The sequence below is a fragment of the Amaranthus tricolor genome, chromosome 11 (assembly GCF_026212465.1).
Source record: "Amaranthus tricolor cultivar Red isolate AtriRed21 chromosome 11, ASM2621246v1, whole genome shotgun sequence".
NCBI classification, from domain to species: Eukaryota; Viridiplantae; Streptophyta; class Magnoliopsida; order Caryophyllales; family Amaranthaceae; genus Amaranthus; species Amaranthus tricolor.
In genome coordinates, this window is record NC_080057.1 from 24,539,152 (window position 1) to 24,553,507 (window position 14,356).

At 32.4% G+C, this 14,356-nt stretch overlaps 1 protein-coding gene across 2 annotated transcripts; it reads right to left on the reverse strand.

Annotated features, from left to right (window-relative positions):
* Positions 1–687: 687 nt before the first annotated feature.
* On the reverse strand, positions 688–12,573 carry LOC130827666 (uncharacterized). 2 transcript variants are annotated; one of them, XM_057693458.1, is made up of 17 exons: positions 12,366–12,573; positions 10,474–10,986; positions 10,156–10,290; positions 9,917–10,030; positions 9,580–9,638; positions 8,918–8,984; positions 7,987–8,038; positions 7,788–7,880; positions 7,231–7,314; positions 6,703–7,127; positions 6,240–6,301; positions 5,688–5,757; positions 3,646–3,726; positions 3,434–3,535; positions 3,064–3,188; positions 2,098–2,182; positions 688–1,224 (listed from the first exon to the last, which is right to left on the reverse strand). In XM_057693458.1, exons 2-17 carry the CDS (start codon positions 10,765–10,767, stop codon positions 1,144–1,146), a joined length of 1,929 nt encoding a protein of 642 aa, XP_057549441.1. In that variant the 5' UTR covers positions 10,768–10,986; positions 12,366–12,573; the 3' UTR covers positions 688–1,143. The 2 variants fall into 2 exon arrangements, with proteins under 2 accessions (XP_057549441.1, XP_057549442.1); XM_057693459.1 differs by lacking the exons at positions 10,474–10,986; positions 12,366–12,573 and having other exon boundaries at positions 690–1,224; positions 10,107–10,239.
* Positions 12,574–14,356: the final 1,783 nt, after the last annotated feature.

A 14,356-nucleotide genomic window follows, 5' to 3' on the forward strand; every position in this document is an offset into this window, starting at 1 on the left:
ATCAAAAGTAAAAAGTAAAGCAAAATTCACGAAATAAACTAAAAAGGAAAATTATGTAAAGCTCTTGGGAGTTGGGAAAGAATGAGTACAAGTGTACAACCACTCTGAAGTGGTAACGTTTGCTACATTGAGTGTGTTCGGCACAATAGTTTAAGATTTTAAGTAATTGTTAGTGATTTAACGAGTCAAAAATTACTTTTAAAATATATCATAGTTCAATAAACTAGTAATTTAATTATTGTTTAGTGGTGCATGTGTCTTAAGAACATCACAACTTATAGCGTTTTAAAATCTTTGTTGATAATAATTCTAAAAAGAGAGTTTCAGTAGACACTGATAGGGTAGGAGAGGTTAATTGAAGAGGAAAACTTTATCATTTTTAATTTATATTTATCTTTTGATTTACTATTTTATATTAATTATTATTAAGGTTTTCAATTTGAGAAAATTAACATGATGTTCATATCACATGTAAAAATATACAATAAAAACAAACTAATCTCAAATTTTGCCCTAACAAAAACAAATGTAACAAATGGGGTTCAGCTTGAAAAAGTAGAGTAACCAAAATTCATTCTCTTAGAAATAATTTTTCCTAATTAGTTTTCATTTATCTACTTTGATGAAAAACTAATAAAAACCAAAAAGGACAATCAAAAAATGAGGGATAAGACTTAAGAGAGCGAAAGTAATTGTTTTTAGATTGAACACTATTAAATTAAGAGGTCATTTATTTATTTAATATAGGAAGTAAATTTTCATTAAAAGTTCTAATTTTTTATATTTTTTAAAAATTATGAATTTAACACCATGATTTGGAAATTTTGGACATTTTTTTGCTTATCAGCATAATTCAGAAAATATAGTTACCAAACAATCCCCTAAGTTTAGGATACAATTAGTCAAGTGCAGGTTTAATCAATAAAGAATGACTACAGATAGGATGACTATTAACTTCACAAATAGGCATATCAGGAACTTCTTCAACAAATGACATCTTCAAGTACGCTCTAAACATTTTGTTATCCAAGCGACCGAGCCATTAAAAAGCGAAGCAAATCCAGCAGCACGGGCATGTTTCGAAAGGCTTCGAGAATCGAGACACGTTTTAGTCTCCAATACAAGTCGTATATAATATGATCACTAACTTTCATTCTTCCTAGGCTGCTCAGTATATGATTGGCTTTTGCCTTCACTTAGCTCCTCATCAGTTAGTGATTTTTCCTGCCATATTTTAAACTTCGGTTAGTTTCAGAAAACAGCTACCAGTAATAGTAAAAAGCAGAAGCCGAGCCTATAATGTTGGGATTAAGGCTTTGACATTGTCGGGATTAAGGCAGGTCGATGTATCAGACTATCAGTAAACCAAGTTTGCTAAGACCTACAGGCAGAGTATACAAATTGAACGCGATTGGGAAACAGAGTATCAGCAACGACCCTGGCGCTCATTTTGTCCTGTGAATTTCCCTCTCATTCTTTAATTTCCTCCTCTAGCTTATACCCAACAACAAATACTTCAAACAGGATTCATGTAGAACTATTTACTCGACAGTAATAAGGAATTCGGGTTTACAATTTACATGAAATAAAAGACAAGGGAGAGGATGAAGGATTCTTTTAATTTCTAAACATTCAATTACCAGAAGAATTTAGTTCAAAAGTAAGAAAAATGGATCAGGTGAAAACGGCTAAAGCGATGAAATTAAAAACCATAGTGCAAAATATCACCCGCATCTCCGTATTGCGACTATATTTTAAATGTTTTTTTAGCTTACCACAATTGAAATAGGCAACCATCTATTTCATCGCAAAAGTCATTTTGCAACCGTTACAGTGACCTTAATTGAAATCGTATTTTTGCACCAATGATCCAAACTCAATTTAAGTCTATAAGCATTCAATGTCTCAGTTTCATATTTGCAAACCATGGTTGGTTGGGTGATAAGTTAATACTCTAAAACCAGCTAGATATGTTTCCACCTAATCTCCTCATCAAGACTTTTGAAAGCACTCAAAATAACTTTTTTCAAATGAAAAGATGAGAGAACAAGAGTTATAAATAAATAAATAGTGTTATAGAGGAAAAAAAAAAGTTACCTTGTTTCTATCACGCCAGCCTAGTCCAAATGACAGTAGACCTATCCTTCTTCCTATCTGGGGCGACTCAGGAGGATGAGCAGACCTAAAAACAATTGAAACCAATAATGAGCCACATAAAACAGGTAAATAATGTTTATCTCAACTCTAGCATACATAAAAACACGTGAGTCTCTTCCTACACTTTGAAGTCCCAAGTCACATTGTGTGGCAATATTGATTGAGTAGGTTGAAACAGGCCGAAAAAAAGAGATTTTACAAGCATTTTGTAGATTAAGTGATGGGATTAGGCGGCAACACTGTTTTTGTAAATGAACTGGGTCAGATTTGGTGGTCACTGGGCTGTGAATGGGTGTTAGTTAAAGTGGAGGAGGGGTTGATGTATGGACATTACACAAAATGAGGAAATAGTACTAATAAAGCAGAATAATGTTTTGTATTGCGTAGAAATATAGGAGAGTATTTCGAGCATACTCTAGGCTCCTGAAGAGAATCATCTCATCACAAAAATCAAAAATTCCCTTCTAACAAACCAGTAGTAATACATGGGTTTGAGCGAGTCAAGTGCTGCTTGGAGAAGGATGGAGTTGCTTGGCATGGAATAGCTTGGTCTGATTTGGGTAAAAGGAGTGTTGTAACTTGTACTGTTTGGATAATTATACTACTGCTGTTTCTTTTTGTCTGTCTACGTTAATGTAGCTACGATTATCGAGGATAATGAAAAGGAGATGAAATTAACAAATGGAATAAAGCTTAAAGAGAAAGATATCTTAGAGAAACATGTTAATTCAAAAGTAAGGGTTAAATGGAAAATAGCATATAAAAAAAAAAGCTTCCAAAGTGGCCGAGCAAAAAGTAATGGATAAAAGCGGAAAATGGACAAACAAAAAGTAATGGATAAAAGCGAAAAGGATACTGAATACAAAGAGAGCTCAAGCATCTCTTATAGCAGAGTTGATTGAGTACCGTGGAGAACGTTGGGCTTTTGCTTGACCAGATTCATACTGAAGAGTAGCCTCCAACATTGATTCCGCCATTCGCACCCTTTTCTCCATTTCAGCCACAGATGCCATAGCCTTCTCATGTTTTTTCTGTACAAATAAAATTTTAATAAACAAAAATCACTCTTACAAAAATGTTGAAATACAAAAGACACAAGTTCATATATTTTAGTCCCTGTTACTTGACTAATTGTCTGATATGCTTGAGTTATGATGAAATTGGACTTCTGCTTTCAAAAAGTATCAAGCACTTTAATTCTCGTTTCAACTCTTAAGTACATTGAAAAAACATAGAATCTACATTGCAACAGGGGCATATTATTACAGTAAAGAACCTGAAGTATATGAACAGCATATCTTTGAGCAGTGACTTCTTGCTGAGCAGCAATTCGAGCATCTTCAGTAACTCTCTGTTCTTGCTCAACACGCAAAAGGACCTATTACAGATACATGAAATTCAAATAATAAATAAGAAAATGTGTGTCAAATAGCAAGAAAGAATCGAGAAATATCTCATTCAAAGGTTCAGGAAAGAATATAAACAGACCTGAAGCATTGCTCGTTCTTGTTCCTGCTTATCACTGAGTGCTTGCTGAAGCAGTGCAACCTCTTGCTCCAATTGCTCAACCTACAAATGATAAGACAGTCATAAAGCTTCTAGACTATAATAGAGCATTGAATCCTTAACAAATACAAACGAAGAGAACTAAGGTAGAAAATTGAAATATTAAAATAACTCAAAGTATTTATTTAACTAATTTAAAGTGATAGCACAATTTATAATTACCACTATGACACTAGTCCAACTCCAGTAGAGTATTTAAGGCCAACCCATGTTGCATTGTTCTGATTTAATTGGTGGTTACTTAGAACCTTACTGACGGGCCACAAGTTATTGGGCAAAACATCAATGTGTTACCATCTGGAGTTATCTTCAACAGAAAATTGATTTCTTGCCGGTTTGCAAGCTTTCAAAAGATTATTTCAGGAATCAAATATTAAACAGGCATATGATCAGAGCTTATTGCTCTTCAGAGTTCAGAGTAGTCCCTTACCCAAAGCTTACGCTTCCTAGCATGTACGATTCACACAATTGTTGATCAGTTATTCAGTTGTATTCATCCACCCCACAGTCTATTACTCTAGATATCTAGCATAATCAACAATCTCAGCCAAAGGAAAGCCCAAGGTAAGGATACATAATATTCTCCTCTTATGCACTAGGAGAAAGAGGGATGAAATGACAGACTGTTATATATAGAGGAGGGAAGGAGGTGAGAAGCATCAGATAATCATTGAGGGATTTGTTAGAGTATTTAGGCTTGCAACTCACTCGGGGAAACATTCACACCTTTCCAATGCCTGTTACATATCCTCCGTAGATTGTGTTTTATGTTCATTTCCAGTAATACTAACATCATTATATCAGGCAATCACCATTTCAGGTCATTCCAGGGTCCTTACCCTTAAAGCTTAAAGTTTATGGGGTTACTACTCTCAAATAAAAAACACACTTATTCCTGATGCAAAAGCTCCAAACCCTGGAGGACAAAATATGAGCCAGTGCTGAATCATAATCCTTTTGCAGAGCTTTGTACCCAGCCATTTTGTCTTCCAAAGAACTTTTTAGAGGACAGGTAGCCCAAAAGTCAAATATGTACGTTTTACAAATGAAGCTATCATTAAAAGATAATTATGGGCACTCAAAGAGTCATAGTAAAGCTAAAAAGCTCTAGATGAAATGGATAATGAAATATTAAACAGAGATTTGAATACCCTTTCTCGGTACGCATCGCAGCCCTAGCATGACCAGTGGATTACAAATTCACATAGACATTGTGTAGCATATTGGGGGCAGGCAAGCTGTTTTGCTGAAGGGTGAAGTCACAATTGAACACATTTATAAGATGGTAATTGGGTGATCATCCTACAGTTGATTGGAGAAATCTCATTTTCACAGCAAGGCTACTCCTGAAAACATACTAAAAATGACCAATGGAGTAAGAAAGCCTACTTACAGCAGACAAAGTGATATCATGGGATGCTACCCTTCATCTTTTTTAACTGTACTGTACTTATCATATAGTATGGGATAGTAAGAGAAAATGCCAGGTTGTAATAGAGCTGTAAGTTATTTGGAAGCAGCGCTCAGATTTGCTCCTAAGAATTGCTAGTGAAAAAGTACAAGCAAAAGAGCGTATTTAGAGAATCCAGCAGATACTCAGAAACTGAGAAAGATAACCTGTTTAATACCTGTGTCAATACCAGTGTCTAATGTGTCGCAAAGCAGATTATAATGTCTAATTGTATGTTCATTTCTTGTACAGAGAATATTTTACTCAACCCTTTTAGAGAATGTGAGAGTAAGTTTAATATTGATGCTAGAAAGAAATTAACTTAGGTTCATGTGAATATATGATCCAGTGGCAATGACTTATGATACTATATGTCAGTTTGATAAGCTGTCTAAACTTCTTTACATATTAACATTTTCGGTTACAAAAAAACTCATCTGATTAAAATGGACTTCAACAACTTGTTCAAGCGGAGAAACAAGAATAAAAAATTTCATAATACACCATAGCATACCTTTGCACTTAATTCGAGTCGATTATCTTGTTTAACCATCTCAAGAAATGCAGTCTCTAGTTCTTCTGCTCTGCAGGTTTTCAAAAGAAACTTTTAATCAATTATTAGAAGTATCAAATAACACTAATAATATGATCCAGTAAAAAGAAATAAAAGACTCGAGCCACTATGACTCCAAAACTTTGAACATCCTCGACTATATAAACTCATTAATATAGAGAAAACAATCATTTGAACGCAGAAACACCACCATGCTTTGTAGATACTCTTGAAACAGCTATTGAGTAAAGAGCATTATTGAAGGAAGTCTCAACAAATAAGATTTATACGGTATACATTGAAATCAGATACATCCAAGAAATACAAGTATCAGATGTCGTTAAGGAGATTATCAGCAACAACATCACAGGATATATAACTGAGAAAAGACATTTATACCAGATACAAACTATGAAGATTAAAAGTTCACTAAATTAAAAAGAATATAACAGCATTGATCCTTTTTCCATACATGAAAGTTTTCTAAACAAGGATTAAGAAAAGACAACCAACCTAAGAGTCGCTAATCTTTTATCCTCCATCAACTGACATAACTCAACTTTTAACCACGCTACCTGCATGAAAAATGATGGATTCATATGAACAGTCATTGCGAAGAATAACCGAACAATATGCAGAATTCACATATTTGGAATCCTCTAAAATTGAAGGGAAAACATAAGAATGCATAAACAATCATGCTGCAAATTGATTAACAAAAACAGAAGCCCTTTCTACACTACAATTATATGCAATTATGTTCTTGAGATCATGGGTGAAAATGTTTGATTATGGAGAGAAAAATTTTATGAACAAGTACTACTATGTGGGTCTAAAAGCCTTTGGATTTTGGTAATTCCAATACCATCCATATTAACATGATGAAACCACGTACCAAAATGTACCCACCATGACCCATTTCCAGCTTTAAATTGCAGAAAAAAAAAAAAAAAAAAAAAAAAAAAAGAATACATACCTGTTCTTGAAGATCTGGAACAGAGTTGATTGTTGAATCAATGCTTAGGTCACACATAAGTTCATCAAAGTTACTCGGTGAAGAGTTCACCTTAGATCCCATTGAATTAATCAAGTTTCCATCAAACCCCTTATTAGTATTAGGGTCTTTGATGAGTGACTGAGCATCATGTTTGAAACTGTACAACTTCGATGCAATACTTTTAGAGCTCTGTGAAACTGGACTTCCTTTTGAGTTTTCCTCGATAATTCCTAGAACAGATGGTCGGTGCTTTGTTCGTAATTCTTCTAATCTGGCTTCAGTAACAGTGAGAAAACCCATGCAAGCAGTTAAAACAAGTTGGCTACTATCAAAAGTTGATCCGGTGAGAGATTGCAACAAGGTAACAGCATCCCCAGCATCTTCTGTTGTAGCTAGGGCAGGACCTACAAATAAATTGTTTTCATACCCCCAGCTATTGATCCTTATCAGAGAAAGTAATCTTCAATATTTAAGTGTAACAAAGTGCAAGTTATTTATTTCAATTACCATATAGCTCCATCAAGGCGAGCGCAGTTCGAAACAACATAACACGGTTACCTTCAAACAAAAGTACATCCCAAACTCGTAGAACTGGTGCAGTAAACAGAAGGTGGTCAAAAATCAATAGGAAAATTTGTCTAGAATAATCCGACTTATTGTTCATCTGCTATGAATAATCCTTACAATTGATTATTTCTAAATAATCCAACCTTTGTATATTATTTGTTGACAGCACCCCTTTTTACATTTTAACCGACCATTTTAGGCACTTACCACCCAAGAGGAGTAAAAGTAGAACAACGAAAAAACATAAGGGGAAAGAAGAAGTGAGTGTAACAACTACTAGGTACCTACATTAACCGATTAAAATGTGGAAAGGGGTGTTGTCAGCAAATAATATACAAAGATTGGATTATTTAGTTATTCACAGCAAATGGGCAATTGGTGGGATTATTCTGGACAATTTTTCCAAAATCATATTATGCAAGGAAATACATCTAAGATGCAAGAAATCAGGACAAATTTTAGTTTTGCAGGGCAAGAGAAATGGGTAAAGGTCTAACCACTCTCCCAAGGAAGCATATTCACAAAAATAGAGAGAAACCAAGATCCAGATATCCATGCAACCTCAACTCCTAAGTAATCAAGGTGGTTAACTGCACTTCAAGAACAGTAACTAAATCAGCAATTGAAAATTTTGACCAAATATCTTTTATATGCCGATGCATGTAAAAAAGACAATAACATTAACAAGATACAAACCTAGCTTAGGAAATCTTTCCCTCATCAACTCGTCAAAAACAAGTTGGTCCACCTGTTGAAGCATCACACTTAGTGCTATAAAAAAATCAAACAAAAAATTGCAATAAGGATCATCGGTTCCAAAATGTTTATGGACTTAGGATATTGGCTCATACAAAGATTTTTAATTTTAAGAGTTGATAGAATATGGCTTGCTCAGTTTCAATTTTCGAAACATCAAACACATAGATGATGCTGTTTTGCGCACATGTTTGTACAATGCAACTTGCTAACATTACCCAGACTCAAAAATGTTGAACTCATGTAAAGTGTTAATGACAAGTAAATCCAATTTTACCAAGACTTTCTGTTGATTTAAAGGATCAAACTAGTATAGTACAACAGTATGATTGGGTTAACGTGGGTATATCAAAGTAGGCGACGGATCAAATTTAGATAGCTTGAAGGAAAAATTACCTAGAATAATCCAACCTATTCATGATTTTCCTATAATAATCCCACCTATTGATTAACCATGAATAATCCCAACTTTAAGAGGTATTTCCCTAGAGTAAACCCGGTAACCGGATAACTTGCTATAACAAGTTTTATTTTTTATTTAAAAAAAGATAAATTATAATAAAATGTCGAAAAAATGTTAAAAAAATATTCCAAAAAAAATTTATGATTTGTTTTTATTATTTAGAATTTTTTATGTAAATTTTCAAAAATTTTCTCTAATTTTAAATTAATTTCCAATTTACTTTTTTTGGTGAATTACCTACTATAGCAGGTCATCGGATTACCCAAGTTTAATCTAGGCAAATACCCCTAAAGTTGGGATTATTCATAGTTAATCAATAGGTGGGATTATTGTAGGAAAATCATGAAAAGGTTGGATTATTCTATGTAATTTTTCCTAGCTTGAAATGATTGCAAGCAAGTACAGTACCTGAGACTCTATCATCTCATGCGTATAACATCCATTGAAGCAGTCATCAATTACACCTACTAGACTCCTGGGGATAAACATAAGTCTTCAATAAAGTATCCAAGAATCAATCTCCAATGAAAACACATCAAGCAGCAATGATTCTCAATGCATATGTAGTTATCTACTCGTTTATACCTAATTAAACATAAAGGAACTGCTCTTTTATTATTAGAGTAAACAGTAGTTATTTGAAAAAGAATCAAAAGACATTAATGCAAGCCACCAATCTGTTAAAGAAGGGCCAACAAATTCCATTTCCTCACTTTCAGCTAATTTTGTTTATTTTTAATTTTATGAATAAAAGTCTACAACCAGCAGAAATTTTTATCATGGGATTAACACATCATTTCTCTTTGAAGTTTAAACACAGAAAATAAAACAAATAGTCTTTAAAACATTCGTGAAAAGGCTTGGTATTTTTAAGCCACAAGTAGTGTCTTTGAACATGCTTTATCATTTTGTCAGGATGCCTGACATATTTGAATTTCGAATAGTAGATACCAGGATACTCGATGTACAATTTCTTGAATCTCTTAAAAAACATGTTATACATGTTATACATGAGGTAATCAATTATTAGTTTCAACAAATGCAATCACCAAATTGATTCTGAAACATACCAAAAAGCATTCTCTTCAGGCATCAAAAGTAATAATAAGCCGGCAAAGAAATTCATGGCCTGCATAAGACAAAATAATAGTAAAAAAGAGAACCCAAAATTCGAACAAATAATGTGGAACTCAGCAGCAGCAAATGACAAGGTTGCAAAATAGCCATCCACCAAATTGGCAGTCATTCATGCCGAATACTTCTAGCTAATTAGTAATTGTAGACACAGAACAATGCACATATAAATGTTTATCCTAGCACATCTATATTAAGCTTTTTTTTTACAAAAACAATGCCAGGGTCGGCAACCACCTACAGAAGGATAAAGCTGTTTATTGTGGTGATTACCTGACAATATCCAACTGACGGATTATGGCGAGCATATGCTGTAAGTATCCGACGCAGGGAATTTCTGCCTTCTTCATCCAATGCAGGATGACCTGGAAATGTCCTAGGCAAATCCTGGAAAGTGAACACAAGATTCAGCTTAGGAAAGAAATCCAAACCATTATCCAAAGTTGAAAGCAGGAGCACCTACAACTTGTAAGATTGAATGACATAAGTCCAAGGCCCATGCATCTAATGACCTTCTCAATCTGCTTCTTCCATATTTCAGAAGCATTTGCAGTAGAAGAATCACTTGCATCCATTTCTGAAGACAGCAATTTCTGGTAGTAACTCTCTACTCTTCGCCCTTGCACACCCAAAAAAGCTTGCCAAACCTGCAAAATTCATTACTGGAAATTTACAGGCAAATTTTTCAACCCATGTTTTTTAAAAAAAAAACTTTGAAATTGTAATTAAAATAAAGCAAAAGTAATGTAAACTAATATTAAGGGACCCCATGTCAAGTTTTTTTGCATGCCCTTGTCACAAGCATAATGTAGATGTTACAACTTAAATACCTCTCCCCTGAGAGACTTGGGCACACCCCCTTGGACAAGCGACTCCAGTTCTGCTTTCCAAGGAAAGAAAGATTCATCAATATCATCCAAACTCTTTTCCTTGTCTCTTTCAATTTCATGTATCTCCTCATCAATGCATGGCAAATGCTTTTGTATTGAGGAAACATGGTCATCATCATTAACAGCTAAAAATGCTCTATTCTTGATACGGGCACACATCATTTTCTGAATGGAATCCAGATTTGGTCTAATTGGACCCCAAGTTCTAATCTCTTTACGCTTTGTTTCTTGCATTTCTTCAGCTTTGCTACTGTCGGACAGCAATTTCTGTTCATTAAATTCATGCCCTAGGAGTTTATCTGGTACAGCTTCTGCTTCTGTGTTTTCACTCAAAGTTTCTGCTTCTTCTTCTGATGTTTCCAAGCTCTCTGCAATAAGTTTAGAAGGCTCGGCAGATTCTGAAAACTGTTCAAGAAAGTTCCTCCACTTTTTCGATCTCTCTTCCTCCTCTTCCTGAATATAAATGCCCCTTTAGACTAAATTAAAATCCATCAAAATTTCTTTTAACTGAAAGAAGACTTGTGCACTATACAACCAGAAATAATAACCATAGTACAAAAACAAGGCTGCATCAATGTATCGCGACTATATCATAAAGATTTTTGAGTTTACTCAGACAGAAATATATGCCGCATTGACTGCAAAATCTATTTTGGGGACACGACCATGACCAAAATTCGTATAAAACAGTCAACAAGGTTCAATTTGGGTTGATTTTTTGGGTAGGTTCAATCAAGTATGATTGCTCTGGTGCAATATAAAAGTTCCAACACTGTCCTTTTCCCCTCTTAATTACATTGTTTAACACATTTATCGGTGTTAATATACTCTTTGATTAAAATTTTATAAATTTTAACCATGGACACATCTACAAGAATGCAAAATGTTTTCCTGAGTGATCTAAATCAAATTGAACCGAAAGAAAAATGAAAATGTGAGAGACATTAATGTATTGAACTGAAATAAACTAAATTGCACTAAAAATAAGTCATACACAGCACGCCCTAAACTTGAATATTGCGCTGAAATGAAATTATTGAGAGATGAGTGTCAGAGTGTGGAACCCAACCAAACCATGAAATACTAAGGAGTGTTTAGCGTAAGCTTTTTAGGTTCGAGTAAGAAAGTCATCCATTACTTCGTGTCTTTTACAAGATTGGGTTAACCAATCCTTTTTATAAGGATACTGGATTCAACCGAATTGTTACAACTCATTTCTCATTAAAAACGAATTGCTTTTCATTGGTGCTCTCTTTCTTACGCACCCCTCATATCTTTTTATACCAAAAAAAAAAAATTAATAATAATAACACTAAATACTATCCTTTATTTCTCTTTATGCATTCCCTTTCTGTTACATTTCCATTTGTCATAGCAAACAACCCCTAAAACTGAACTAAATACTAAACTTAATAGCTCTAGATTGAAGAAAATTCACCACCAATTTACAAAACAAACTATAATCACACCTTTCATTCTCAAAATAAGATAGCAAATGATATTCATATAAGAAGCTAAAAATATAGAACTATCAAACCTTAATATACCAATCAACGCATGATTTGATGATAAATTCTCAACTGAATTTCATTTCAAGAATCAAGTAATGTAATTAACACTTATGCAAAGTATTTAGGGCTACATATACGATAATCAGAAACATTATACAATTGTTCAAGAACTGCATTGATGAATTGAATCATGAACAGAAATATACAAAAATGTAGCGAAATCAGGTCATTAGTGAAAATCCACAACAAGAATCATCATACAAATCGAAAATGATAATAATTTTAAGAATCAGTAACAGGTAGAAGAAATTAGTGAATTACCTTGAAAATGTTGCTATATTCTCTGTATCTATGGAGATGTTGAGGTCGAACAGCGAACCCATAAGAGTCCCTAAAAGAACAAATATAATCAAATTGCTCAGATTCCGATCACATCATTCAAACCGGCTCATATAAATACACATTGGCGCACTGATTTATGAGCACATTTCATGAACTTCCTAATGGACCGACCATATTATCCTAATAAAAGGTCAATAAAAAGACATAATACATGCAAAATTTATTCTAGCAAAATAGTCATCAACCAATTACATTTTTTTTTTGAGTTGAACTAATTACATTTATTTAATATTTATAAATAATTCTTTCAAAAAAAATTACATTTATTAATAATAATATTTTTTGTCTAGTTTATTAATATGAATATTTATTAGTACTTTTTAGTTTTTTTTTCAACTTTAGTATTACTCTTGCCATACGCCCATAAAAGCTTTATTTTATTTAATTAAGTTATTATTATTTATTTGGTTGAGTTATCATTTTATAACAATTAAATAAGTTACCATTTTATAAAGATTGTTTTAAATATAAATATTGCTTTTTTATATAGAGTAGGGGTTAAGAAGGGCTAGATGACATTCGATATCAAAACATGAAAAATGCAGTATTTATTTTAATTAAGACAAAAAAATAATAAAATAAATATATATTATTGTTTGAAAATGTTGGAATGAAGAGAGAAAAAAAATATTAGCAATAAAGTTTAAATAAACAATATAAATCCCAAGTTAAAAATTTATTAGAAAAAGAAAAGTTTATATATATTTATCTTAAAGATAATCTATTAGAAAATTTGTTCTTACATGATCAACTTAATAATTAAAATTTTTTAATCAAGATACGTTTGAGAACGATGATTTCATTTAAAATAAAGCTGATTGAAATGTGATTTTAAAAGTAATTAAGTTAAATTTTTTATAATAATTGTCAAACGTTTTTATTTTCAACATTTTTCTTTATAATTTCATGATTAAATTGTATGTTTTAAAATAAATTACTTATTCTCCGTCTTATAAACAACCTTACATCAATCAACATACCTGGAATCGGCCTCCAATGTACGCCTACTCAATAACGACAACAACATGCTTGACACAAAGCTATAATTCTACATCCCATTTCTATATAGCTATTCAAAGCTTTGATTATTTATTTTTCTTTCTTTTCAGAAATACCATGATTATTAAAAAAAAAATCACAAATCAAAATATTTATTAAAAAATTAAGAAATTTGATAAAAAAAAAAAAAAAAAACTTTAAATTAATATGATTTTGATTTTTGAAAATGCCAAACAAACAAAAATAAAAATATTAAAAATAAACAAAAGTAATTAGAAAATGCGAGGAATTCGTATTTTAAGACAAGTGGAAAACTCAAATTCTAGCATGAATACTAAAATTAAAACACTCATATTTTACAATAAATAAATGCGAATAAAAAAAATTAGTGGTTTTTCTCCATTTAAGTCATATTTCATATGCGTTAGGCAAAATTTTTGATATAGATTAATGTTAAAATAAATCAAGTTTTATTATTTAGAAAAAATAAATCAAGTTTTAAAATGTTATTTTTTATTTTAAAGGTACACCTTAGTTATCATATAAGCCACCCAAATTAAAATATATGCTTTAACATTTTAATCAATAATCTTTATTAAAAAAAAAAAAATCGAGTCACTATACTTTGAAGCACTCATTTGGAAGCAATCCGTCCAACTTTCACACCCTATTTTTTTAGATGGACAATAAGGTGGTTTTGACCTTTAAAATGACTATTATAGTGAAAACAGACTAAAACGATTATTGTTAGAGTTAGGGTATAAATGATGAGACGATGTTAAGACGAGGTCAAAAATTTTTTTGCTACTCACTTCACCTGAAAGTTCGTATATTTTTTTCCTTGTGGACGTTACGTATATTTTTTAGGTTAGAAACAACTTTTTATGTGTCTCGAAAATTATGCCATTAAA

Coding starts and splice junctions, on each gene's coding strand:
- LOC130827666 (XM_057693458.1), bottom strand. CDS start 10,767: ATGCAAGAAACAAAGCGTAAAGAGATTAGAACTTGGGGTCCAATTAGA. Junction 10,291..10,473: donor CCAAGTCTCTCAGGGGAGAG/GTATTTAAGTTG, acceptor TGAATTTTGCAG/GTTTGGCAAGCTTTTTTGGG. Junction 3,727..5,687: donor GACTCGAATTAAGTGCAAAG/GTATGCTATGGT, acceptor TATCATTTGTAG/GTTGAGCAATTGGAGCAAGA.